The sequence below is a fragment of the Cyanistes caeruleus genome, chromosome 24, assembly GCF_971803275.1.
Source record: "Cyanistes caeruleus chromosome 24, bCyaCae1.hap1.1, whole genome shotgun sequence".
Taxonomy (NCBI): Eukaryota; Metazoa; Chordata; class Aves; order Passeriformes; family Paridae; genus Cyanistes; species Cyanistes caeruleus.
Genome location: NC_141724.1, coordinates 5,725,658 through 5,750,485, shown reverse-complemented (window position 1 = coordinate 5,750,485; position 24,828 = coordinate 5,725,658). Strand labels below are relative to the sequence as shown.

Here is a 24,828-nt window from a genome sequence, read left to right as displayed (position 1 = left end):
AGCACAGGCAGGAGGTGGTGTCACATCTGGGAACCGGCTGGAACCTCCACTTGTTCCAGTCTTCAGAGGTGGTTGGTGCAGGTTGGGTTCATCCCTTAGGGTTGGGGGTGTCCAGGATCCCTGTGGAACAGGATGTGGCTGTATAGACCAGACTGTGCTGGAGGCAAAGAATTCTGTGGGGACCTTTGGTATTTCCCACCTGTGCCCCATGTCTGGTCTGGCCTTGCTTATCTGGGGTTCAAGGTTGCCCAGAGCTCAGGCAGAGGGAGCTGGGGGGACTCAGCCTGGAGAAAAGGAGGCCCAGGGGAACCTCCTGGCTCTGCACAACTCCCTGCCAGGAGGGGACAGCCAGGGAGAGCTGGGCTCTGCTCCCAGGGAACAGGACCAGAGGAAACAGCCTCAAGTTGTGCCAGAGGAAGTTCAGGTTGGATACTGGGGAAAAGTTCTTCCCTGAAAAGGTTGTGAGGCAGTGGCAGAGCTGTCCAGGGCATCCTTGGAAGTGTTCAAAGGATGCGTGAATGAGACACTTCAGACATGGTTTAGTGGGTAAACGTGGCAGTGCTGGGTTAATGGTTGAACTCCATCATCTTAGAGGGCATTTCCAACCTAAATGATTTCATGATTCGTGTTTTGGGGACCTGGACCCTTGTGAGGTTCCACCCTTCCATCCCTCCATCAGCTCAGTGCCCTGGGTCCTGCCCCTCCCCGCAGATGCCCCGTGAGCCCCAGCAGCAAGACCAGAAGGGAACCAGCTCCTTTCAGCTCGTTTCTTTAATAAGGAGACGGAAATCATTACAAAATAACCATCAAACGATCAGAGACGGAACGACGGAGTCCACACGAGGGGAAGGGGCATTAAAAGCAGCTCCCGCCAGAGCCGAGCGCTGTGGGGCCGGGATGGGGCACAGCGGGACCGGCTCCTCCCTCCTCATTCTGGAGAAAAAAGGAAAGGAACCCGAGCCTGTTGCCAAGACTCGCGGATTCACTTCTTTTTTTAACCCGGGGAGCATCTCCGTGGCACAGCTGGGTTTGCTCCGCCGTGCCGCCAGGAGAGGGAAGTGCCCAAAGCAGAAACCACCGACTGGACACGGCAGAAATAACCAAAAATGCTCCAAAAAGCCTTTTCACCACCGGCAGGTCGAGCCCAACATCTGCGGCCAACACCTGGCCCGGCAGGACGGCACCCAAGGCCACGGAGGTGGCAGCAGCTGCGGCACCCACGGAACCGGGGAGACACACGGGGGAAGGGGTCACGGCTCACCCTGGGGCTCCCCCCGGTGCACCGTGCTCTAATATGGCTTCTAAAGTTGCTCTGACGGTGAAATGCACCAACGCGACACAGGACACCAAAGCCACGATGTTGCTGCTACTCGGCCGTGTGACAAACGCGACGAGAACAGGGGAACACGACACACACGGACGCCACGGCTGTGACAGCTCACGCTCCGCTGGCGGGCCAGGCTTGGCATGCTTTGCTTCTTGGCATTATTTTCTTCTTTTATATGATTTATTTGGGGATTTTCATTTTATCTGGGGGTAAAAATATCAGGGCGGTGGAGAGCTCTGGAGCGATGAGGTTTGGAAGTGGCCGCCGGAGATGGGGACGGCAGTGCCGGGCTGGGGCCATGCTGCTTCTGCTACGTGGCTGCTTCTCATGCACTGCTCGTGGTATATACAGCTATGTCTCCATATAATTTACCTACACACAGCTAAGGGGGGGTCAGAGGCAGCGCAGATGGCTTCAGTATGGTGGTTGGTTTTCCCTTTTTTTATTTAAAAAAAAAATTAAATCATGTATTAAAGTCACAGTCTTCCCCCTCTGCCAAGGCTTGAGGAGTGGAGATGGATGGATGGATGGATGGATGGATGGATGGATGGATGGATGGATGATGGATGGATGGATGGATGGATGGATGGATGGATGGATGGATGATGGATGATGGATGATGGATGATGGATGGATGATGGATGGATGGATGATGGATGATGGATGATGGATGGATGGATAGATGGATGGATGGATGGATGGATGGATGGATGGATGGATGGATGGATGGATGGATGATAGATGGAGGGATGGATGATGGATGATGGATGGATGGATGGATGGATGGATGATGGATGATGGATGGATGATGGATGGATGATGGATGGATGATGGATGATGGATGGATGGATGATGGATGGATGGATGGAGGATGGATGAATGGATGGATGATGGATGGATGATGGATGGATGATGGATGGATGGATGGATGGATGGATGGATGGATGGATGGATGATGGATGGATGGATGATGGATGGATGATGGATGGATGGATGATGGATGATGGATGGATGGATGATGGATGGATGGATGGATGGATGGATGGATGGATGGATGGATGGATGATGGATGGATGGATGGATGGATGGATGGATGGATGGAAAGCGGCCAGGTGGGATCTGCACCCCTGGAGAGACCTCGGCCGATGCGGCTGGGCTGGGCAGAGGAGAGCGCTTAGGAGGGGAGTGCAGGCATGTGCAGGTGTGATGTGCAGGTGTACAGGTGTGATGTGCAGGTGTGATGTGCAGGTGTGCACACCTCCATCTGTTTCCCTGGGAAGGCTGTGGGGCCATGCACATTTGCTGGCTGCAATCAGTAGCATTTCAGTGCTTTTTCTAATTCCTCCTCTTTTAACTTATTCCATGTAAGGCAAACACAGACACACAGACACACACACCAAACACACACACACACACACAAACACACTCACACACACACACCAAACACACACACACACACTCCCCGTGCCTGGGTGGACCCCAAAATGAGACTGAGTCCTGCCAGTGCTCCTGACCATGCAGCATCAGCTCCCCATTATTAAATGATCCCAAGACTTCTCCCTTTGGCTACAGGGGCAGGACAGGACCCTCTCGATTGGCACAGACACATCCATTAGGAAAACAAACTAATTAAAGCAGGAAATGGCTCTGAGGGACCACTGGCTGGATGATTCCTGCAGACCCAGCGTGGCCCCAGTGCCACCTCCACCAGGGCATGGCCAAGTGCAGCCACAGTGGTGGCAGAGGTGGTCATTAGAGGTCTCTGTCCAACATCCCCTTCCCACACTGCAGCTTGGGCCATCTGAGCCCCAAACCTGCCATGGATGGAGATGTCCTGCCCTGGGGACCTGTGCCAGAGCTGCACAGCCCTCCAGGGACAGGGCCTGGCCCCTGTGTCCATTTGAACCCCCCAAGCCAAGTTTCAAACCCAGTAACTGCCACCAATTTTCCCATCATGTCCCACCTCTGGAGAGGACCAGGATTCCCTTTGGGAAGTCAGAGCTGTGGGAGCTGCCAAAGCCTCTGACAGCGGTGGGATGAGCTCAGTTTTGGCACTTTGCCCCCAGACCCAGACACCCTGCACCACAGTCCCAGCCCAGATGTTGAACCCCCAGAGCAGTGTCCCCAGTGCCAGCACATCCCTGAGGCTCGACCCTCCTGCGGTGCCAGAATCCCCAGCACTGAGCCCAAGAAAACCAAAGGGAGCAGAGCTTGAGGCTGCTGTGGAGCTGGAGCTGGGACAGGGACACGAGCTGGCGTCAGTACAGACTGAACTGAACTGGGCAGGGCTGCTGGACCCTTTCCCAGCTGCAGAGAACTGTGTTGGCTTTCCAGCTCAGGGTCTTTTCTGGGAAGTGGGAGAAACAGTCTAGAGAAGCTCTTAGCCACTGTCAGGGTCACGGATATGGCTTATACCCCTGAGGGGAGCAGGACAGGGTGGGTTCAACAGCCAATGGCCTGGTGGGGAGTAGCAGCTCATGGGGGTCTTTGGTGCCTTGCTGGTCCCAGGCTTGCTCTTGCCTGCCCCACCCGCAGCAGGTGCTGGGGCTGGAGCTCCCCACGGCCCCCCAGCTGCCCTGAGGCTGGGGTGCCCACAGGGGGCCTGAGCCCTGGGACATGCAATGGACGGTCTCTGGGGAGCCACCAGGTGCAGCTCTGGGGTCTGCCCCATCACATCTGGAGACCTCTCATTGTATACTTGCCTCATGGAAGCATTTTGATCTATGGGATTCACCAGGCATGGTGGGACACAGACACAAATCACCCAGTGCTGCCCCTCTGGGGACAGAACACAGGGGGTGATGCTGGTGGTGGTGGTGGTGATCCCCACAGTGCTGCTGGTGCATCCACATTTCACCCTGTATCTCCTTGGAGCCACCCTCCCGAGGCTCCCTGTGCCTCCACAGCTCTTGCTGCAGCACTGAGAGCTTGACCCCACCACCACAGCAGGATCCACGGCCCCTGCAAGCCTCTCCTCAGAGAACCCAAACCTGGAGATGGCCAGGGACACTCAGCCTTCCTTGGAGAGGGCCAGGGGGAGGCACCTGGGTCTCTTCAGAGGGTCTTCTGCACCGTTTTTGTGTCTCACTACTGGTCACACCCCAACCAAGCACAGTGGGTCTGGTCATCTCACACCAGCAGGCTCCAATATCACCTTCCACGGTTCCCCACGCGATCCCAAGGGCAGGACGGTGGCAGCAATGCTGCAGACTGGTGACACAGCTGCTGGGGAAGGTCCCAGGTGTGCCAGTGGCTTTGCACTGGGAAGGGATGGCAAGCAGAGTCAATGGGACATGCAGCAGAAAGGAGCGATGCTGAAGAACAAAAAGAACCATCCATGTCTTTAACCTCTTCCCCTGGAAGCGACTGGGACTGCCTGGATACCCTTCCAGAGGTATCAAAGGACATTTCAGCTTAAAACAGAACAAAAAAACCAAAAGGAAGGTTGCAGAACTGAGGTATCAGTAGCTCTGGGTCAACTGTCCGCAGCGCCGCGCCGGCCGGCAGAGCTGCCTATTTGTTCTTCCCAAGAGCTGCATCCACTTCCTCCTCGGGCTTGAGCGAGTGCCACTGGGCAATGGGCCGCCGGGGGTTGGCCAGCATGTCGGACCAGTGCCGCAGCTCCGTGCCCGTGGAGTTCAAGCCTGTGAAGATCTTGCCGATGGCTTCGTTCTTCCCCAGCTTGTCGTAGTCCAGCACTGTGATGACCACCTGCACTTTCTAAAGAAGGAAACCTTTTTTAGAGGGGGGGAAAGGTACAGTGGCCATGAGAGCTCCACAGTGCCCCAGGGATCCTCCAAGGATGAGCCCCACTCTGGCCCATTTTGGTGCAGGGCCCCCTCCCTGCTTCCTTCATGTTCTTCTCTGAGGAGCGCAGAGCCCGGTGGGGTCCCAGCTCATCCTGAGCTGATTCACCTGGGAAAGGTCACCAAAGTGTGGTGTGGGGATGGGCAAGAGCTCTGGGCTACCGGGCAGGGGAAAGGGGCACATGCAAGGACTTGCACAGGACATGGAGGAGCAGAAGGCAGTGGCCAAGAGTTCAAAACACTCCTAGGACCACCCTGCTACGCTAAGGGTGAGCACTGTAGGATCAGGAGCAGAGAAAACCTTATTTTAGTCATGATCTGGGTTGGGGGTTCATCTCCCATGGGCTCTGCCCAACCTCCCACCTCTGCCCCTGCAACAGCTGCCCTCAGCATCAGCCCAGGCCCCAGATGGGACTGGAAGAATCTCCGGGGTGACCAGACCAGGAGCTCAGCAGGAGCAGCTCAGGCTGCTGGGAAGGCTGGGGTAAGGGCTCAGGCAGCTTTAGGACATGTTCCATCCCAGGGGAGTCATCAGACAAACCTGTATCTGCTCAAAGGGGATCTCAAAGCTGAAAGACTCATTGAAGTAGGGGTTCAGGGTCTTCTTCTTGACTGTGGTCTTCTTCTTCTTCAATCTCTTGCCATTCTGCAGCAGATGGATCTTCACGTAGGGATCTGGGGGTCAGGATGGGGAATTAGCCAGGGCTGAGGTGCCCTGGGGACACTGCTGGCCTGGTCCCAGGAGACATCTCAACCCAGGGTGAGGGAGAGACTGCCCTGAGTAAAGGTGGTGTGAGGTTTGTGGATGGATGCCAAAGACAAAATGGTCAGGCTGGAGAAGATTTGTGGGAGCAACTGGCCAAGATATGGAGCTCTTCTGCATTCAGCAGAACTGGGGAAGGGTCTGGAGAGTCAGACATGAGGAGAGGCTGAGGGAGCTGGGGAGCTCAGCCTGGAGAAAAGGAGGCTCAGGAGGAGAGACCTTCTCTCTCTGAACAACTCCCTGACAGGAGGGAGCAGCTGGAGGGGGGTCAGGTTCTGCTCCCAGGTAACAGGGACAGGACAGGAGGAAATGGCATTGAGACAGGGGAGGTTCAGGTTGGACATCAGAAAGAATTTGTTTATGGAAAGGATGGTATGGATTGGAACAGGATTGGAACTGCCCAGAGAGGTGGTGGAGTCCCCATCCATGGAGCTGTCCAAGCAACACCTGGACATGGCACTCAGTGTTCTGGTCTGGGTGACAGGTGGGGATCAGGCACAGCCTGACTTGGTGATCCTGGAGGTCTTTTCCAACAGTAATGATTCTGGGATTCTGTGCTGGGGGTCCCCTTGTAGGGAACACTGGAGTGACAGCTGGCCTGTCAGGTGAGTCACTTTGTGTGGGTTCTGACCTGTCCCCCCTGGTTCTGGAGCAGGAAAGCCCACAATAAAGCTGAATCCTTCCAGCCATGCAGGTACTGCTCTTGTCATGGTTAAAGCACATCTGGAGAGAGCTGAGGATCCCTGGGCACAGAGCTCAGCCCCAGGATGGGGCTAGGAAGACGGTTCAAGCACAAAACATGCTGTCAGCTGAGGTTCCTGGCCCCCAGATCAAGGAGGAACAGGACCAGGAGAAAATGGCAGAGGAGCACTTTCACCACCCAGGTCCTGCAGCATCCTGGTCCTGCTTGAACCAGGGGAACCAAATTCAAAGCGTTCTTCCCAAGAGTCAGGGATGCATCCTATGCCCAACTCCCCTCCCGCCCCAGCCAGACCAGGCTGCCTCCAAGGCATGAGGAGGCACTGGGGGGTTTTCCTAAGCTCTGCCAGACAGGTGGCCCCCGATTCCTTCCCCACAGAGGATGGGGGGAGGCTGCCTCTGAGCAACACCCACCTGAGAGGCCCCCAACATCCATCTTCTTCAGGTTCTTGGCCTCCAGGATGCAGACAGTGAGCTTCCCAGCCGTGGGCACGTACCGGAGGGAGATGCAGATATCTCCCAGCTTCTCTGGCTGCCAAGCAGATCAAGGAGGGGAGATGAAAGCCTTGCCAGTGCCTGGGACTCCAGGGTTGGGACACGATCACACATACAGGTCCCCCCCAAACCCTGCTCGGTCCAGGCACAAGCTGGCACCTTGTGGACCAACACAAGAGTTTGATCACTGGGTCCAGGACAAGCCAGGCCCACTCAAGATGTTTTACAGTCTTGACTTTTTGTTATAGAAATATTTTTACCCAGAGGAACAGCAGGTCAGATCCAGCAATGATTGCCAGAATATTCATGGTACCCTGGCAGGACCCCACAGTGATGGTGGCCCTGAGCACTGTGGGGTGGCCCTGAAAGCAGAGCTCACCCCATGGCCAGCCCCCATCTCAGGCTGGCTCTCACCTCCTCCTTCTCACCACTCTGCAGGTCCCGCCACTCCTCAATGGGCTGGCCCAGGTCCACAGTGTTCATGGGCACCTTCACCTCACCGATGATGTCGTGCTTGGAGAAGCGATCGAAGTCGTAGATGGCCATCACCAGCGTCTTCCCACCCAGCTCCTGGTAGGGCACCTGCACAAAGGGACAACAAGGGGGCTGCAAGGGGCTCGGAGGACCCCGAGCCAGGACCAGCCAGGACCAGCAGGGAGTCAGCACACAGGCCTGCTACAGCCAGGAGGAAGGATTGGAGTGGGAGACAAGATCTTGTGTTGTGGATGTAGGGGCTCACTTTGAAGGTGAAGGTCTCGTTGAAGGCAGGGTTGAGGGTCTTCTTCTGCACTTTGGTCTCGTACTTTTTCTTCTTGTCAGGGAGCAGGAACACTTTGACGTAGGGGTCTGAGGTGCCACCCATGTCTAAAGCTGGCAGTTCAGCAGCTTGGAGGATCCCCACTGTGAGCTGGAAGGGCAGAGGAGTCCTCAGTGATACAGCCTGGCCATGCACTGCAGCTGCCAAGGGCTCATCTCCAGTCCAACAAGGGCCAGGACTTCCTGTGACATAGCACCCAGCTCTCCCTTCCCTCATGTGCCTCCCAGGTCCTCCTCTCAACTCCTCCCCTGAGCAAACCCCACTCCTCAGCCGAGTCCCAGCCCCTCCATCACCTGGTTTGCCTGGAAATCGTAGTCCAGTGAGAACTGCAGCTTGCCCAGGTTCTCTGGCTCCTTCTCCTCTTCCTCACCTTCCCCCTCTGTCAGACCTGTCTCTGCGTCATCGTCGTCCTGTTGGTCCTGCAGTGGCAGCCGAGGTGTCCAGCTCAGCAGGACACTCACAGCCCCACAACACTGGGGACCTTGGCACCCCAACCCTCCTGAGATGTCAGCACCCAGGTTCTCCCCACCAGAGGAAAGAAGTCCCACGTGCTGGGGCCATGAAGCACTGACAGAGCAGGCTGGGGGTGGTACTGACTGTGCCACAGCCATGCAGCTCCCAGGGAACCCGCAGTGCTGGTCCAGCCAAAATGACAGGGGCACTGCCAGGGCTGCCAGGACAAGGGATTGACTCCAGTGGAGAGGGTTTGGTGGGTCCTGTGCCCCCCAGCCCACGCTTGGAGGAGCAGTACAGCCAGAGCCAAGGGCTTATCAGGGCTTTGTAGGCTCAGAAATAGATTGTCCCTAGGAAATCCACCCCTCTTCCAGCCTCTCCAAGCACAGTCCATGGGCTGGGAGTCCCAGCTCCTTACCCCCTCTTTGATGTGTCCCCCCATCCCACCCAGGAAGCAGATGATGGAGAAGGAGGCTCATGGTGACACTTACGTGGAGAGAGTGACCCATGTGCAGAGAGGCAGCCAGGGTAGCAGGGCAGGAGGACAGGAGGGCACCGTGGGCAAAGAGAGACATGTTACACAGACACCAAGAGACCCATGGCAGGGTGGGGGATCAGGGCTTGCACCACCTGTGGAGCCCAGAGGACACAGCCCTCGTTCTCCACTGGGGATTCCCACCCCACACCTCCCTCCTGTCCTGCTCCTCCCTGTCTGCATGCCCATGGTGCCCACATGGCTCTGAAGAGCAGGCACAGACACCCAAATTCTCCCATCACCTCCAAATGGCCACGGGTCAAGGCCATTGAAGTGTCCGGGGTGGCCCCAAGGCTGTGGGTACCAAAGCCTGCCTCAGGCTGGCCCCAGGATGAGGTACCAGCACCTACCACAGATATTCTGGGGATCCCAAACTGGTGTGTGTTGTGGCCTGGTAGCCCTCCCCTCTCAGCTAAAGGCTCAGAGAAATGAGTCTGACTCAGAGGGAGGCAGGAGACACAAGGGATTAAATCAACATTTCCTGGCTCAGATGAAGCATTGGCAGGTCCAGGCCAGCTTGAGCCTGGTCCATCTGGGCCACCAGACACTGGACAAAGACAGTGCTGCTGTCTCAGGTCCTGGCTCAACTGTGCCATCCCAGGGTCCTGGTGGCTCCATCCCAGCCTGATCTATAGATCCATCTATCCCTGACACAGTCCATAACAGCCAGAGGGGCTGTCAGTCAAGCAGCCCAGGGGGACATCACCTGGTTGCCTGACTTCATGTCCTTCATGTTCATGGCATTCTTCATGCCTTTGCCCTTCTCCTTCTTGTTCTTCTTCTTCTTGCAGCAGCACTTCTTGCAGATGCAGAAGCAACAGGTGAGGATGAGGAGTCCAGCCACGACCGCAATGGCGATGAGGGCCCAGGGTGGCACTGTGGGCAAAAGCCATTGTCATGGTCAGCCCTGTAGCTCCCTCCCACCCAAAAACCTTGTGCCACAGGTTCTACTGGACCAGAGTGGTGGTGGGGGGTCATCAGGAGGGTAACACCTGGGAAAGGAGCTACTCACAGGGAATCTTGTTGAGCTCATTCATGAACTTGTCCCTCAGTTTGGTGAACATGTCCTCCTTGCTCTCGCCCGGCCCCGCAGCCTCAGTGGAGTTCTCCATCGTGCTCATGGGCAGCGTGCTGGCCGTGGCCTCTGGGGCCATCATGGACGCTTGCTTGAACGTCATGGTGGGTCAGGGGCTCCCTGAAACACATCATCTCGTGGTGACACGAGCAGTCCCTGCTACCCCCACTCCTTCCCAGTGTCCCTGCACGGGCAGCAGGGCCACACCAGGACACCTCAGAGGGGCACAGACCCAAGGTGTGCAAGAGGTCACCTGGATCCCTCACAAGCCATGGGAAGCCCAGCTGGCCTCTGGGTTTCCCGGCCCTTGACATCTCCAAAGCCACTGGGAGCATCACCCAGCCTTGCATCAATGAAGGTGCCACTGCTGAGCCTCCCGGGGACAACAGGGGCACTCCTGGGAGGATGTTCACCTGGCAAGGCCCCTGGGGATGAGGGGAGGGGTGTGCATCTCCAGGAGAGAAGAATGAGGTCAGTTTGGAGAAACCCAGGTCTCCCATCTCCTTTTCTCAGGCGGGGACGCCAGGCATGGGGCACCCACAGGGACCCAGTGCTGGCATGGCTCTCAGGACTTGCTCTCAGCCCCAGAGGAGCTTCCAAGTCTGAGAACAGAAGAGCAGCAACACACTGCTCTCCTTCCAGCCCCCAGGGAGCTTTGGCAGGGCACGTTTTGAGGATGGATGGAAGCTGGGAAGAGCTGGCTCTACACAGCAGCGGTGGATTCAGTCAGCAGGTCAATGGGTCAGCTCACATGTCACCGGTACCATGTCCTGGGCGCCACCCCTCCCAACCCCACAGAGCTCCCCTGGCCAGCTCTGCTCCTCCACAGAGCCACAGAAGGTGTTCAGGTCTCATCCAGGGCTGCAGCACAGCCTGACGTTCTCAGCAGGCCCTCCCCAGCCCAGCTGGGTCTGAGCACCCGCCAAGGATAGGGACAGCCATCATCTTGCAAATGTGACTCTGACTCCTGCAGGTGAACCTGGTACAAAGTACCCCCACAACCCAGCTCCAGCCCCAAAGGGTCTCCATGACATCCACAACCCCGGCTCCAGCCCCAAAGCATCTCCATGACCTCCACAACCCAGCTCCAGCCCCAAAGGATCTCCATGACCTCCACAACCCCGGCTCCAGCCCCAAAGGGTCTCCATGACCTCCACAACCCCGGCTCCAGCCCCAAAGCATCTCCATGATCTCCACAACCCAGCTCCAGCCCCAAAGGGTCTCCATGACCTCCACAACCCAGCTCCAGCCCCAAAGGGTCTCCATGACCTCCACAACCCCGGCTCCAGCCCCAAAGCATCTCCATGACCTCCACAACCCAGCTCCAGCCCCAAAGGGTCTCCATGATGTTCACAACCCCAGCTCCAGCCCCAAGCTCCCTCCACAACCCCATCAGAAAGCAGCTTGCAAGAGAAGAGCAGAGCAGGGAAGAATGCCAGGCAGGTCAAGGAGAACACCAGGCCCTCCAACGGGGGAAGAAGAGACAAGTAGAATCACAGATAACCCAGGAAGGAGTTTCTGGGGCAGGTGAGCTGTGGCTTGAGTGCACCCCCTTCCTTGCATCTCTTCTTTCCTCCTCACCTTCGCGAAGCCTCTTGGCCAGAGCATTGTCCCCCAGGGCCAGGTGCTCCTCTGTCCTTCCTGCAGAACTTGGAAAGGAGTCACCTCAAAAAAGTCAGCCAGAGAGACCTGGGGATGTTGCTGCCCCAAACTGACACTGCCATGAGTCTCCAGCCACCTCGCAGGTGAATCAAGCACCGAATTACCCAGAGTGTGGCTCCACACGTGCACACCCCTCCTGCACCACTGCTCCCGGGGAAAATGTGGTGTGGGGGCCTGGGGAGCCCTCCCATGAGGCAGAGACAGTTCTTCACAGAACAAATTGAGGTGATTATGTGACTCCCACCCACACAAGGTCCCTGCAGCTTTGCCACCCAATGGCTTGGCCACAGACACCTTTCCACCCCATCGAGGTATCAGCATCACCTAGCCCTGAAAGCTGGCACTGGAGGGCTGGAGCAGAATGCTGGAGGTCCGCCACAACCCCCACATCCTTCTGGGGGTGAACCAGGAGCTGCTGCATTTAACCCCTACCCAGCTGAGGGTTATTTGATCTTGAGGGCCTCAAAGGTTCTCCAATGCTTCCAGCAGCTGAGGAGACCTGGATGTGTCTGGGTCTGTCCCTACCATTTGAGGGTTTCTCCCTCACCCCTGTGTTCCAGGGTGGGTGGGAGGAGAGTCAGGAATTGGAAACCAGAGGCTGCCAGGGGTAACCTCTGACTGCTGGATCCTGCCCCCTCGGTCTGGGGCAGGGGTCCTGGCTCTGCCCTGCACCCATGGACAAAGGATGCACCCTGCCACCCTGCCAGCTCCCCAGAGAACAGGAGGTGGGGGACCCCAGGGTTGCACTCCACCAACACAGCACACCCCAGGGCACCCACTGTGCACCCAAACCTGCCACAACAGGTGGGCAGCACCCAGAGGGGGCAGCTGGATGAGCCGCCTCCCCTCCCAGTCCTGGGGTGCTCAGGCCAGCCCCGCGAGGATCACGATGCAGCACGGAGCCACCATCCCCAGGGACGGGGCAGTGGGGACCACTCAGCACCCACAGCTGGGCACAGCCTGCAGCCCACGGGTGTCCACGGGCAGGGCTGTGTCTGTGCACCTGTGAGCGTGGAGGGGAGGGCATCAGTGTGCAAGGGCCAGGGGTGTGTGCACGGGGTGTGTCCATGCACCTGTGCGAGCGTGTGCAATTGTGTGAGGGTGTGAACACTTGTGCAAGGTGTGTGCACAGGCTATGAACACGTGTAAACGTGCACAGGGTATGTAAATGCACAGCATGTGTGTGTGAGTGCTCGTGGCCATGCACACCTGTGAGCACCTGCCCAGGGCTGTGTGTGAGTGCTCGTGCACAGGCAGGGTGTGCACACCTGCCCAGGGCTGTGTGTGAGTGCTCGTGCACAGGCAGGATGTGCACACCTGCCCAGGGCTGTGTGTGAGTGCTCGTGCACAGGCAGGATGTGCACACCTGCCCAGGGCTGTGTGTGAGTGCTCGTGCACAGGCAGGGTGTGCACACCTGCCCAGGGCTGTGTCACTTGTGCCCTCGGGTGTGTTGTGGATGCGTTGTGTGCATCCACCCATGGGTGTGTGCGTCCCCGCCCATGGGTGTGCGCGTCCCCGGCCTGTGCAAGGGCTTGCACTTGTACACACAGACACACAGACACAGACAGACAGGCAGACACACCCACACATCCACACCCGCACAGACACCCACACACACCAAACACGCACCCACACAGCGCACACACACCCACACCGACACCCACACACCCCTACACACACTCACCCACACTCACCCACACTCACCTCCACACCCACACACCGACACAGTGCACACCCCCACACACACCCCTACATCCACACAGACACCCACACTCACACCCACACCCCCACACACCCCCACACAGTGCACACTCCCACACACACACACCCCTACATCCACACACCCACACACCCACACTCACCTCCACACTCCCATACCCACACACCCCCTTACACCCTCACACAGACACCCACAAACACCTCTACAACCACACACACCCCTAACACCCCCACACACACCCCCACACACTCCCACACCCCCACACACACCCACATAGTGCACACTCCCACACACACCCCCCTAACACCCCCACACACACCCCCACACCCCCGTACCCCCCCCGAGTGCCGGTGGGAGCCCCGGGAGCCGCGGGAGCCGTGAGGGCAGGGATGAGGCACAGACACCGGGCCTCGGATCTGCTGCTTGGGGGCCTTTGCAGCGCTGCCCGGGGCTGGGGGGCTACAGGCAGCATCAGGCCTCGCTGCAGGGGCTGCTTTGGCACCGGGTAACCTAATTAACATCACTAATTGCTCCCTCGTGGTGCTCAGCGGGCGCTGGCAGAGCTGAGGCCCGGGAGGGGCCTGCGGGGAGCCAAGAGCCGAGGCCCTGTTGCTGCTCCCCGTCCAAGTGAGCACCTTACGGTCCCCGGGGCTGAGCCAAGCGAGGGGACAGAGCCGTGCAGGACACGGTGGGGCAGTGCCATGGGGACAGCTGGCACGCCCAGGGACAGCCGGGGAGGGCTGGGAAGCTGGAAGGACGGGCAGTGTGATCTTGGGTATGTCCCCTCACCTCCACCCAGCCCCAGGCCCCAGTGCCTCACTGGATGTCCTCGGGCACACCCCGTGTCCCCAGCACACACACACACACACACCCCGTGTCCCCAGCACACACACCCCGTGTCCCCAGCACACACACCGTGTCCCCAGCACACACACACACACACACCCCGTGTCCCCAGCACACACACACACCCCGTGTCCCCAGCACACACACACACCCCGTGTCCCCAGCACACACCCCCCGTGTCCCCAGCACACACACACACACACACACCCCGTGTCCCCAGCACACACACGAGGGCCAGCCCAGCTCCTCAGCTGTGGGTTCAGAGCTGCTCCCACCCCAGGGCGCACATTCCCCGTCCTGGGGGTCGGTCGCAGCCCCCTGTCCCCGTGCCAGCCCCTTTCCCCGGGCAGCGGGCGGGGGCCGTGCGGGCTCGGCTGCGGCACTGCATTGCAGTCCTGCTCCGGCTCCGCTGCCTTCTTTTTTTTTTTTTTTTTTTTTTTTTCTTTTCATTCCTTTTGCATTTTTTTCCCCTCCTCTGCAAGTTGCGGCAGCCGCTGGCGAGGGGCCGAGCGGCCGGCGGTGCGGCTGGGAAGGGAGCTGGGCCCCCCGAAATCCCCACCGCACCCCCAAACCCCGCTAGGCTGCCCCTGCCGAGGACTCGCTGCGGTTCTTCAAGTTTCCTCTTTATTCTCGCCTGCTTTGGAGTTGTTGCCCGCCACCCCCTACTGCTCCCCGTCACTCCCCGGCCAAGATCACAGGTTAGGGACATAAAGAAAATATGGGGGTTATAATTAACCATTTCTATCAGTCCTTGGCCGAAGAACAAGCGTGGCTTAAGGCATCACAAACAAATATACTGGTTAGGAAGGGGGTCCTTTCTGCCTTGCTGGTTCCTGGGGATCCCCCAGCCCCTCCCTGGGGTGCAGCACCACAGGTGAGGCTGATGGGGATGGTAGGAGCCACTGCACCACTTCCCCCCAGAAAAACCCACCAGGTGCCCCCCAAAAAAACCCACCAGGTGCTCCCCCTGGAGCAGGGCAGGGTGGGCTTCAGCCAGGCAGAGACCCCACGGGGCAGAAGGTGGGGAGGGTGGTGCATCACCCATGCACCTCCACGACACTGCCCCGCGGTGGGAGGGTCCCCACAGCCCCCCAGCTGCCACCTCTGCCCCAAAGGGCTTTATCTTGCTCCAGCTGCCAAGTGTGTAACCCTGAATCCCACCAAACCCACCACCCTCACGGTGCATTTCTCCCCTAATGCACCCCCCTGCAGCCCCCAGTACCTCATCCTGCACTCCTCAGTGCAGCACCCCCACATCCCAGAGGACATCCCATATCCTGTGCCTGCAGCAGCTTCCCAGGCCCCCTAACACATCACCCCAGCCCCACTTCATGCACGCACCTGCACCACCCTCAGAGCCCCTAAAACCCTTCTGCACCCTACATTACCCTGTACCGCCTCAGGCAGTAACTCCAGCTGCAAACATCTGGCCTAGAAGGAGCCCCCACGGGTATCCAGAGAGCTCCCTCCAGGCTCAGCCCCCAAACTCGCCCCAGGTCCCCCCCACCCCATTAAAGCTGATACTGAACCCCGAGAAACTGCACTGAGCTCCAAACCAGCCCTTCTGGTGTAAAGCTCCCTGGCTCCATCGCTGATTTTAGGGAGCATCGAGAGGGGGTGTGTTCCCTTCCCTTTCACATATTCTGTTTAGTGCATTCCATTTGCCAGCAGCACCCCAAGGTCTGGCGGGATGAAATCCCAGGAGGGAGCCAGCGACCCCATCCCCATCCATCATCCCCAGGGCATTCCCTGTACAAAGAAAAGCAGTTTAGACAGTGAAAAATTCCCTTCCTGAGCCCTTCATCCCTCCTCCACTTCCTCCATCACACTCCATCCCAGTGAACCGCCCCCACCCCACCCTGCTGCAGCACTTGGCACAAAAAAGGGGATTTGGGGTTTGTCCAGAGCTGGTCCCATCCCGGGTATCCACTGGCCCAGCAGCACTCCCTGCCTGGGTGGGATGAAGAAGGATAGAGGGGGGGGATTCACTGGTTGGAGGGCTTTGAGGACCATGTGGGGAAAAGCAGGAAATCAATGGGAAGTTGCTCTCATCAGCCAGGATGATCTGCAAAGGACCAGGATAAGAATTTGGAGAAGGACTGGGATGTCCCTGGACACGGCAGCACCCAGGGAGCTCAGTCCCTATCAAGGGAGGGCTTCTGGGGAATCCAGCTGCTCCTCTGCAGGGGCAGAAGGAACCTCCCCCTTCCAGGAAGGTGAAGGCTGCGGGGATGATGGAGAGCAGGAACAGCAACAAATGAAGATTAATGAGGCTGAGGCAGCAATTAGCAGCAGCCGGCGCTGACCGAGCATGGGTTGGGTGTGAGCAGACAGGGACGGGGGTCCCAACCCCGGCCCCCAGCCCAGGGGGATGAAGTGTCCCAGGGAGAGCCCGATCTGGGGGAGGCTCGTTAGCTAATTAGCCCAGAGTGATGAGTTATTGCTCCTTTACAGGATGGCAAAGCCAGGTTAGAGCTGTCCTGCTGGGATGGAGATGTGGGAACCCCCCAGACCTCCACGAATGAGGAGCAGACCCCAAAACTGTGCTGCCGTGTGGACAAGCTTGGGCTTGGATGACCGTGAATGAAAATCCCGAGCCAATTCCAAGGCAAGACCTCTCCCACCCCAATGCCAGCGGGAATTCTGGGCACTACAGAGCCCGCACAATCCTGCAGTGCAGCCCGGGGGCAAGCAGAGATTTCACAGCACAGCTGAGATATTTGCCAGTGCCACATCTGGATTTTGATGCCAGCAGGTGTTTTGCTTCTGGGGTCAGGAGCACAAGAGCTGGAGGGGGAGATCCCAGCCCTGCCGGATCCTCTGGCACAATTGCCTGGGCATTCCAGCCGTTCCCAGCGCTCCCATCGGTCCGCAGAGGGACACCGAGCCGACACGCCGGAGCTTCAGCTCACAGCGGTCAGGCAGGAGACTCTAATTAAGAAAAAACATGGCTTGGCTTCTAATGGTCATATAATTAACGCAGAATTCCTGGCAAGGGATGTGTGAAGGCATTAGAGCAAAGGAGGGGAGGGGTGCAGGGTGGGGAGGTGCTGCAGGACCCTGGGGCAAAGGGAGCGCTGCAACAGCCCCGCAAACCCTGGGATCTCATCCCTGTTCCACAGCACAACACCATCAGCGATGCTAGATCAGACCCTCAGCAGCCAGAATGGTGGGGAAGCCCTCGGGATCCTCCCCACACTCCTACCCTGACCCACTGTGCTGAGGGCAAGGGGAGTCTCTGTTCACCCAGCTCCACACTTTTCAGGGGAGGGTATTCCTACAGCTGAGGACTGTGATGGGGTGAGGATGCTCCAGTAGCAGGTGGCACCACAGGACCTGAGCTGCAGAGACATCACCCTCACAGAGACGAGTTTTCCCATCCCCAAACACATGTATGAGCTGCTGGCCAGACACCCCCACCTTTCAAGGGAAACTGAGGCACAGCATGGGAAGCAGCGCCCTGAGAGAAGAAATCCCTGAGCAGGGCTGAAGCTCAGCATTCCCCCAGCTCTGAGTGGGCCAGTGTTAGCCACCAGACTGTGACCCCCAGCACTGCTCCCCATCCAGCAGCATCTCTGGATGGGACCAGAGCTGGCCAGCACCCTCCTCCCCACCACGGCACACTCCACTCACGGCCTCATCACCCTGCAGCTCCTGGCTCAGCTAATTAAAAATAACAACTTGCTGGGGTTCTGCAGCCCCAGCCACAGGCTCTTCCCCAGGGATGAATAATTCAAGGAGGGCACCACGCTGCACAGCTTGGGAGCTCCTGCCTCGCTGCCCCACAGCCGGAATCTGGGCTCCTCATCACCGAGCACTTGGCCTCCAGGAAGGAGACTCAGCTCCCAGTTCACGAGGCTAAATAAAAAATTAAAAACTGATGGTGGTTTCACAGCCAGTGCTTGCCTATGAGAGATGATTTGCGTTACTCACAGCAAAACCAAGCGAGCTCTAGCAGTAAATGCAGCCTTAAGGCAGCCTTTGTCCATCATTTGGGTTCCAGATTGATCACTTCTGGTGTTCCCAAGCCAAACCATCGGCTCCTGCTGCCAGAAGTCTCCACTGGATGGGCACCTAAAGGTCAGTGTGGGGAAAGGATGATCCCACCCTGCTCTGCTCACTCCTGCATCTCCTCCTGCAAAGCATCACCCCAGCCAACACCCACCAGGTATTGGGGTGCTCCTCATCAATGGCAGAGCCCCCCAAAGCACTGTGACTCGGGGAGATGGCATCTTTGTCCCTGCCCAGGGACACCTCTCTGCATGGGCACCACTGCTGGCACCCACCAGCACCAGGGTGCTCAGTGAGGCAGCTCAGGGATTTTCTGTGCCTTTGCCTCTAAAATCAGAACAGCACCGAGGTGAAATGGGTGACAAGGGCAGTGACAGCCCACAATTCCAGCGCCTGCATCTCAGGAGAGAAGGAGCCACTGCTGGGCACTCAGAGCCCTGCCTGGCAGCCAGAGGTGCTGATTCCCCAAATCCCACTTCTTCTGGAGGGATCAGGCCCTGGTTCTGGTTTGCAGCTGCCCCAGGAGGGAGCTGAGCTGGGGCTGATGCCAGGGCTCCCGCAGGCACTGCCACGCTACTGCCACCTGATATTTTGGGTGTCAGCAGCCAAGGGACTGGTGAGCACCTTGTGCCCCTCTCCGCTGTGGCTCTCTGCTCCCACTGTCCCCCATCACTGCTGCACTGCTCTCCTCCCACAGGAATGCTGCAGGGGCTGCAGGCACCACTCACCACCAGCATTTCATCCACAGGGTTTTGGCTCATGCCGCCACCATGGCACAGTAGAAAAGGCAGCTGGACATGCTGGACACCAGAGTTTCCTGAGCTGTGGGGACACAGCTGTTGCCAAGGACAGCAGAGCATATGGAACATCCCACGTGGTGCTGACCACTGCCACAGCAATCCACCAGGCTCACTCCAGCCCCAGGCAGCACAGGCAGCCCACCCTTGGCACACAGTGCCATGAATGGCCAAAGAAGCCCCCCAGAAAACGGGTTCCAGGTGCTGCCAGAGCCCAGCCCACTCCCCAGCGCTGTGATGCCGTGGCAGCAGTGTCTTGCTCCGAAGGCAACACGAGAGCAGCTAAATAGGGCACCAGATGGTGATGGGCTGAGCTGCCCTGGCACTTGGAATCCACCACACAGCCAAGAGTTCCAAGTTCTGCCCTCCTGGGTGGGCATCACGCTGCCGGCACCACGGCCACACTGCCGGCACTCCCGGCCATGGCCCCGTGCCACACTGATGGCTCCAGGTCGGCAGCGGAGGAGAGAAAAGGAGCCAGGTCAGCTCCTGGGGAAGAGCCAGAAGAGGCTCCAGGAGCGAGCCAAGACACGGTGGATCGATGGCAGACGGGAGCAGGGAGCGCATGCCCTGTGCTGCTCCTGGGCAAGCAGACATGGGCCACCAGGGGCCATTTCCAGGGGGAGGCTCCAGGGAGATCTCCACAGCTCCCAGACAAGCATGAGGTCTTGATGGGCTGCTGTTAGAATCCAGGAAACCATCTCCCAGCCCTGGGGAGCTCCCAGCAATGCTCATCCCCCTCCTCCCTGTCAGCCTGGGCTCAGTCCCCAGGACTGGCTGCCTGTGGGAGCGATGCTGGTGCTGCTTGCCCAGCTCCAAGGCACAGAGAGCCCAGGGGCAGAGCAGAGCTCTGTGTCCCCAGGGCCATCTGGCCTTGTGGCATTTGAGGTGGCAAAGGGAATGGAGGAAGCACAATGATGGGATCAGCAAGGGCACAGCACCACAGCAGCCCTGGGGATTTTCTTGTGGCACAAAGCCCCACCCAGGCCAGGACACGGGACTGACTTCCATGAATAAACCTCGTGCAGATGGAGAAATGTCACTGGGAGAGGCGTGAGTGCAGCTGGGGTGATGAGCACAGCCCCTGAACACCACAAGGGGGTTCTCTGTCCCTGCCCATCCCCTCTGAACTGCATCCCCGTGTGATTCCAAGTGTTTTGTCGGCACAAGCACAACAGCACACACTTTCACACTTTGACAGCTGCACAGAGGAGCTGCCCCACCGATGCATCCTGGAGAAGGTTTTTCCTCTCCTGGAAAAACCTGAAGAGCCCAGCTGCAAAGCACCCTTGGTTCCTGAACTGCTGCCCTTGCATCTGTGCTACCCCATCGCTTCCACGGCCACCCCCTCCAGGAGGTCTCTGCTGGGCTCAGCACAGAGCACAGAGCTGGCACAGCCACACACAGCTCACTGCAGCAGCAGGCAGTGCCTGTGCCAGGCTGCTGCATGGCCAGGGTGGGCACAATTCAGCCTCTTCATCCCAGCCACTAACCCAGCTCTGCCAGGCCTCATTTCCACGAGAAAACCCTGGGACTCCCCTGGGAGCAGAGCAAGACAGCAAGAGCCCACAGGGAATCGATGTGCTTGTAAATCCACGAATGGCTCTGAAATTTGGGGTTGTTTTTTCCCTTGAATCCTCTGCTTGAGGCCAGAGGGAGCTGTGGTGCCACTTGGGGCTCCCTAAAACCAGCAGCCCTGAGTCCCAGCACGTCCCCAGGTACACCCTGTGTCCTGCAGGAGAAGGTAGGAGGCATCACCCTGGGATGATGCCGAGCAGTTTGGAGGCTGATCCCACCTCCAGAGTGTTTTTGTGGAATTGCTGTGGTGTGAGGCACCCCATGAGGCTCAAAGGAGTCAGGGATGCCTCATCCCACACCAACACTGCCAGAATGTCAGTTGCCAGATCAGCCCTGCTGATCCCAAACCAGCCCGGCACGCAGGCGCTATCTTGGGCATCCTCACAGACACTCCCAATCCCCAGGGCTTCAGCCTTGGCCAGGAGCAGCTCCCTGGGTGCCTGGCAGCAGGGCAGGCCCCCCAGGCCACCCCCAGCTCAGCACAGACTCAGAGCTTGGGCTACCCCATAGCATCCCACAGCACTCACCTACACCTTGTGCCACAAGCACCCACTTTGCCCCAGTGTCCCCATATCCGCAGAGATGCACAAGCTCAGAGTCCACACCTGCTGCACCCTGCAGGGCTGGGAAAAGCTGGGGAACATGAAACACCCTGGGTTAATTAAAACACACCAGCTTTCCTTAAGATGAGCAAGGAGAAGGACACCCTGACAGTGCCAGAAGTGCCTTCCAGGCCAGTGGGGCCACAAACAGCCAGTGGGGATGGGTTTGCTTCAGCAGTCAGACAACTGCCTGTGTGGGAGAGTGGGATGTGGCTCTAGACAGCAGCAATTCGGCACATGCACTGCCAGAGCTGGCTGCAGTCACCCCTTCCAAAGCACCAGCACCAGCAGAGCCATCCCAGGGGGTCAAGGAGCTCTGCCAGACTCTGACGCTGACCAGCAGCTAAACTCAGGAACAACACAATTCCTACTCCAGACACCAGAGCTGATGGAACATCACAACTTCCAGCATGCAGGTGGAATGGAGCAGGTGGCCCCACTGGGATGTGTCAGCCCCAAACTCAACAGGAGACCCCAAAATCCCACACCCCAGGGCTGACAGGAATGGGTTCCATCCCCAGCTGCAGGATCACACCAGTTTTGGGCATTCAGATTCCAGACGCACGCTGCCTAATTTATGGTTTAATTAATAAATGGGGAATTATGCCGAGTTTATCCAATACTTTTGGATGCGTGATGTTATCAAAATCCCATTACTGATGAAGGAAGGCATGAAAAGCAAAATTAGCTTTGGCATCTGAAACAGTTCGGTCAATGCAATAACACAATTATTAGGGCTAATAATCAAAGAGCCCTTTGGGGAATGCAGGCTCACGCAGGAGCTGAGGGTATGAGCCAGGGAAGAGCGGGATGTTCATCCAGGAGGGAAAGGCCAACCACAGCCAAGGGCAAAAGCATTTTGCACTTACTGGCAGCTCCAGATAACTGGCACAGGGAAGGTGCTGGTGGCCACCAGGCTGAGGAGGAGCTGCACTGCTGGGAGCAGGGAATTAAAAAATACAGGATTTTAAAGCGGTGGGCACTGGGTCCCATCTGTACACTGGGCATTGTTCCTGCTGGAGGACATCACGGCTGCCAGCTCGCAGCTCCCTGCGCAGCCCGGGGAAGGAGAAACTCCAGTCATAACGAGGAGCCGCAGTCATCCGACTCACAGAGCTGGGACTTTGCCAAAACCATGGTGAACTGGAGGGAGGACCTGCGGGGGAGCGGGAGTCCCAGCTCACTTTAGTGGCCTCTAGCTCTCACCCAGTGGCCATCCCTGGGGCTCATGGAGCAGGAGGCAGCTCCCACGGGAGCAGTTGGCAGCAAACGCCACGGTGGCTGTGTTTGGAAACCCCCTCCCCACCCTATCTATGATATATATCCAAGTACATGCATGAGGGTCTATAAGACTGGATTTGTGTGTTCTCCCTCCTCTGGGACCGCGGGCGCTGGAGCAGCGGGGTGCAGAGCCAGGGCGGCCGGCAGCGATGCAGCGCAGCCGCTGCTGCCATCACCGGACTCACGGCAGCCAGGGACTTGTTGTCACCCCGCAGAACCGGGGGCACCGGGGCTTCAGGCTGGCTCCCAGCAAGCGAGGCAGCGGTGCTCACCACGGGAGGCCGGGCACCGTGCCGGGGGCTCGGCCAAGGTCAGACCCATTCCTGCACTACACCCACAAGCAAGGAGGAGACGCGGCATCGCTCCGAGAGCCGTTTGGGTTTGGGGGTGCTTTGCCGGCTTGTGCTGCTCTCGAGCAGCACAGGTGACCCCCACTGCCACTGCTGGCCTCGATGACCTTGGGTGCATCCCCTCCCCTCGATGCCTCACACTCCCCCTGCACACAGAGCCCCGCTCCCTCCCACCCAAACCCTGCGGCCGAACGCACCCGCGGGCAGCGAGGGCGCAGAGCCCCGGGGATGTCCCAGGGCTGCCCCGGGGGTCCGGAAACCCTCGGCAGCGTGGGCCAGAGGCGCTGTGCTAGCGAGGAATAATGCAGCAGGCTGGAGACTGCTGCCGGTGGCTGCGCTGCCGCTCGGTGCGTGCAGGAGTAACACACCGCTGCAGCAGCACCTCGCGTAGCAGCCAGCCTGCGCTCAGGACTGAAGTTTTGCTGCAGCAGAGGAGCAGGCGGGGAGTTCAGCAGCGCCCTGCAGCTCCACAGCGGCCGAGGCTGTGCTGTCGGACACTCTGCAGTGGGTTCCACCCCGCAGCACCCCGGCCGCTCTCACCCGGAGCACACAAGAGCGCTGCGCCAAGGACCGCCCGTGCAGAGAGCAAGAGGTGCTGATAGTTTGGAGACCACGAAGCAATGGGTGACACCGCCTCGTGTCTCCCCGTCTCTGTGCCACAGTCACCTTGCGACGCTGCCTGTCCCCTGCGCAATTTACAGAGCTCCTTTGGGATCACTCTTTAAAACTAGGCTGAGGGGAGCAGCGATGTGCTGGGCACAGCGAGGGCTGCGGCACCCCGGTGTGACATCCCCGGTGCTGGACCCAACCTCTCTGCACGGCTGCACCCTGACGGCGCCCAGCCAGCGCAGGGAGCGCAGGAGAATCCCGGAGATGGTGTAGCCACGGCGGGGGAATCCACACCAAGGGTCTGTCTGGAGCTGGCTCCTGGCCAGGCCGCTACGAAGAAGCCGACAGTGCAGCGGGGCTTGTGGCTGCCCACGCTGGGGCCACGGCGCTCCCCGGCCCCCAGCACCAGGGTGGGTTCCCCGCAGTGCTGCGGGAACGGCCCCGCGCCCCCGCCGCTCCCGGGGCCAGCACCCCAAGGGCACCAATTGTCGGGCATCCGCAGGAATGAGGAGCTGGAGCATCCCGCAGCGCCCAGAGGGCACCTTTGACCCGGCGGCACCGCGCGGCATCCCCGGGGTGGCCCCGCATTCCCAGGGGGCTCTCACACCTTCGGAAGGGTCCCCACGCCTCTGGGTGCTCCCCACCAGTTCCGCAGCCTCCTGCACCACTGGCCGCCCCCCTCTCCATCCCTCCAGGCTCCGTCCCCAGCCGTATTCTGGGCGCAGCCCACCACGGGCAGCTCTGGGACCCGTGTCCCGGGATGGGTTCCCGGAAAAAGCGCAGGTCCCTGCCGCGCTCGCAGCACCGGGACACGGCGACGTGCCCGGTGCCCGCGGCGAGTGCTCCATCCCACCCCACGGCGGATGATCGCGCCTCGGGCGACGGCGCCGGGACGGGCTCGCCGAGAGCTCGGGTGGCCCCGTCCCGCAAAGCCCTCGCCGCTGCGGCACCGGGGGAAACTTCGGCGGGAGTGCCGGGAGGGCACTTACCGACCGGGGCGGCGGGCGGGAGCGGTCCGGTGCGCTCCGTGCGGTCCGGTCCGGTGCGGTGCGGTCCGGTCCGGTGCGGTGCGGCCCGGTGCGCTCCGTGGGGTTCCGGTGCGGTCCGGTTCGGTCTGTGTGGTTCGGTGCGGTCCCTGCGGTCCGGTCCGGTGCGGTCCGGTGCGGTCTGTGTGGTTCGGTGCGGTCCGGTTCGGTGCCGTTCGGTGCCGTTCGGTCCGGTTCGGTGCCGTTCGGTGCCGTTCGGTCCGGTCCGGTCCGGTGCGGTTCGGTGCGGTCCGAGCGGTCCGGGCGGGCGGTGCGGGCGGTGCGGGGCGGGCGGCGGGACCTGCGCGGCGCTGCGGCAGCCCCGGCCCCTCCGGGCTCGCGTGCGGCGGCTCCGGGAGGCTCCGCCCGGTACCGG

At 59.4% G+C, this 24,828-nt stretch overlaps 1 protein-coding gene and 1 long non-coding RNA gene across 6 annotated transcripts; one reads left to right on the top strand and one right to left on the bottom strand.

Moving 5' to 3' along the window:
• Positions 1-753: 753 nt before the first annotated feature.
• Positions 754-24,806, bottom strand: SYT2 (synaptotagmin 2). Of its 5 annotated transcripts, none has more exons than XM_086861831.1 (10): positions 14,143-14,204; positions 11,552-11,611; positions 9,908-10,090; positions 9,602-9,771; positions 8,201-8,317; positions 7,830-7,997; positions 7,505-7,672; positions 7,010-7,127; positions 5,675-5,808; positions 754-5,047 (listed from the first exon to the last, which is right to left on the bottom strand). In XM_086861831.1, exons 3-10 carry the CDS (start codon positions 10,071-10,073, stop codon positions 4,841-4,843), a joined length of 1,248 nt encoding a protein of 415 aa, XP_086717957.1. In that variant the 5' UTR covers positions 10,074-10,090; positions 11,552-11,611; positions 14,143-14,204; the 3' UTR covers positions 754-4,840. The 5 variants fall into 5 exon arrangements, with proteins under 5 accessions (XP_086717957.1, XP_086717956.1, XP_086717955.1 ...); XM_086861830.1 differs by having other exon boundaries at positions 11,552-11,619; positions 14,143-14,182; XM_086861829.1 differs by lacking the exon at positions 14,143-14,204 and adding an exon at positions 11,957-12,028 and having other exon boundaries at positions 11,552-11,619.
• Positions 13,538-21,807, top strand: LOC147649434 (uncharacterized). The gene is made up of 2 exons (XR_015279008.1): positions 13,538-13,980; positions 16,654-21,807. It is a non-coding gene; the product is annotated as an uncharacterized LOC147649434 (long non-coding RNA).
• Positions 24,807-24,828: the final 22 nt, after the last annotated feature.

What these genes read in the sequence shown, in the direction of transcription:
- SYT2 (XM_086861828.1), bottom strand. Translation starts at nt 10,073, where the DNA reads ATGACGTTCAAGCAAGCGTCCATGATGGCCCCAGAGGCCACGGCCAGC. An exon ending in ACGAGACCTTCACCTTCAAA is followed by an intron (nt 7,673 to 7,829) that starts GTGAGCCCCTAC and finishes CCCTTTGTGCAG; the next exon opens with GTGCCCTACCAGGAGCTGGG. An exon ending in GGATGTTGGGGGCCTCTCAG is followed by an intron (nt 5,809 to 7,009) that starts GTGGGTGTTGCT and finishes CCTGACCCCCAG; the next exon opens with ATCCCTACGTGAAGATCCAT.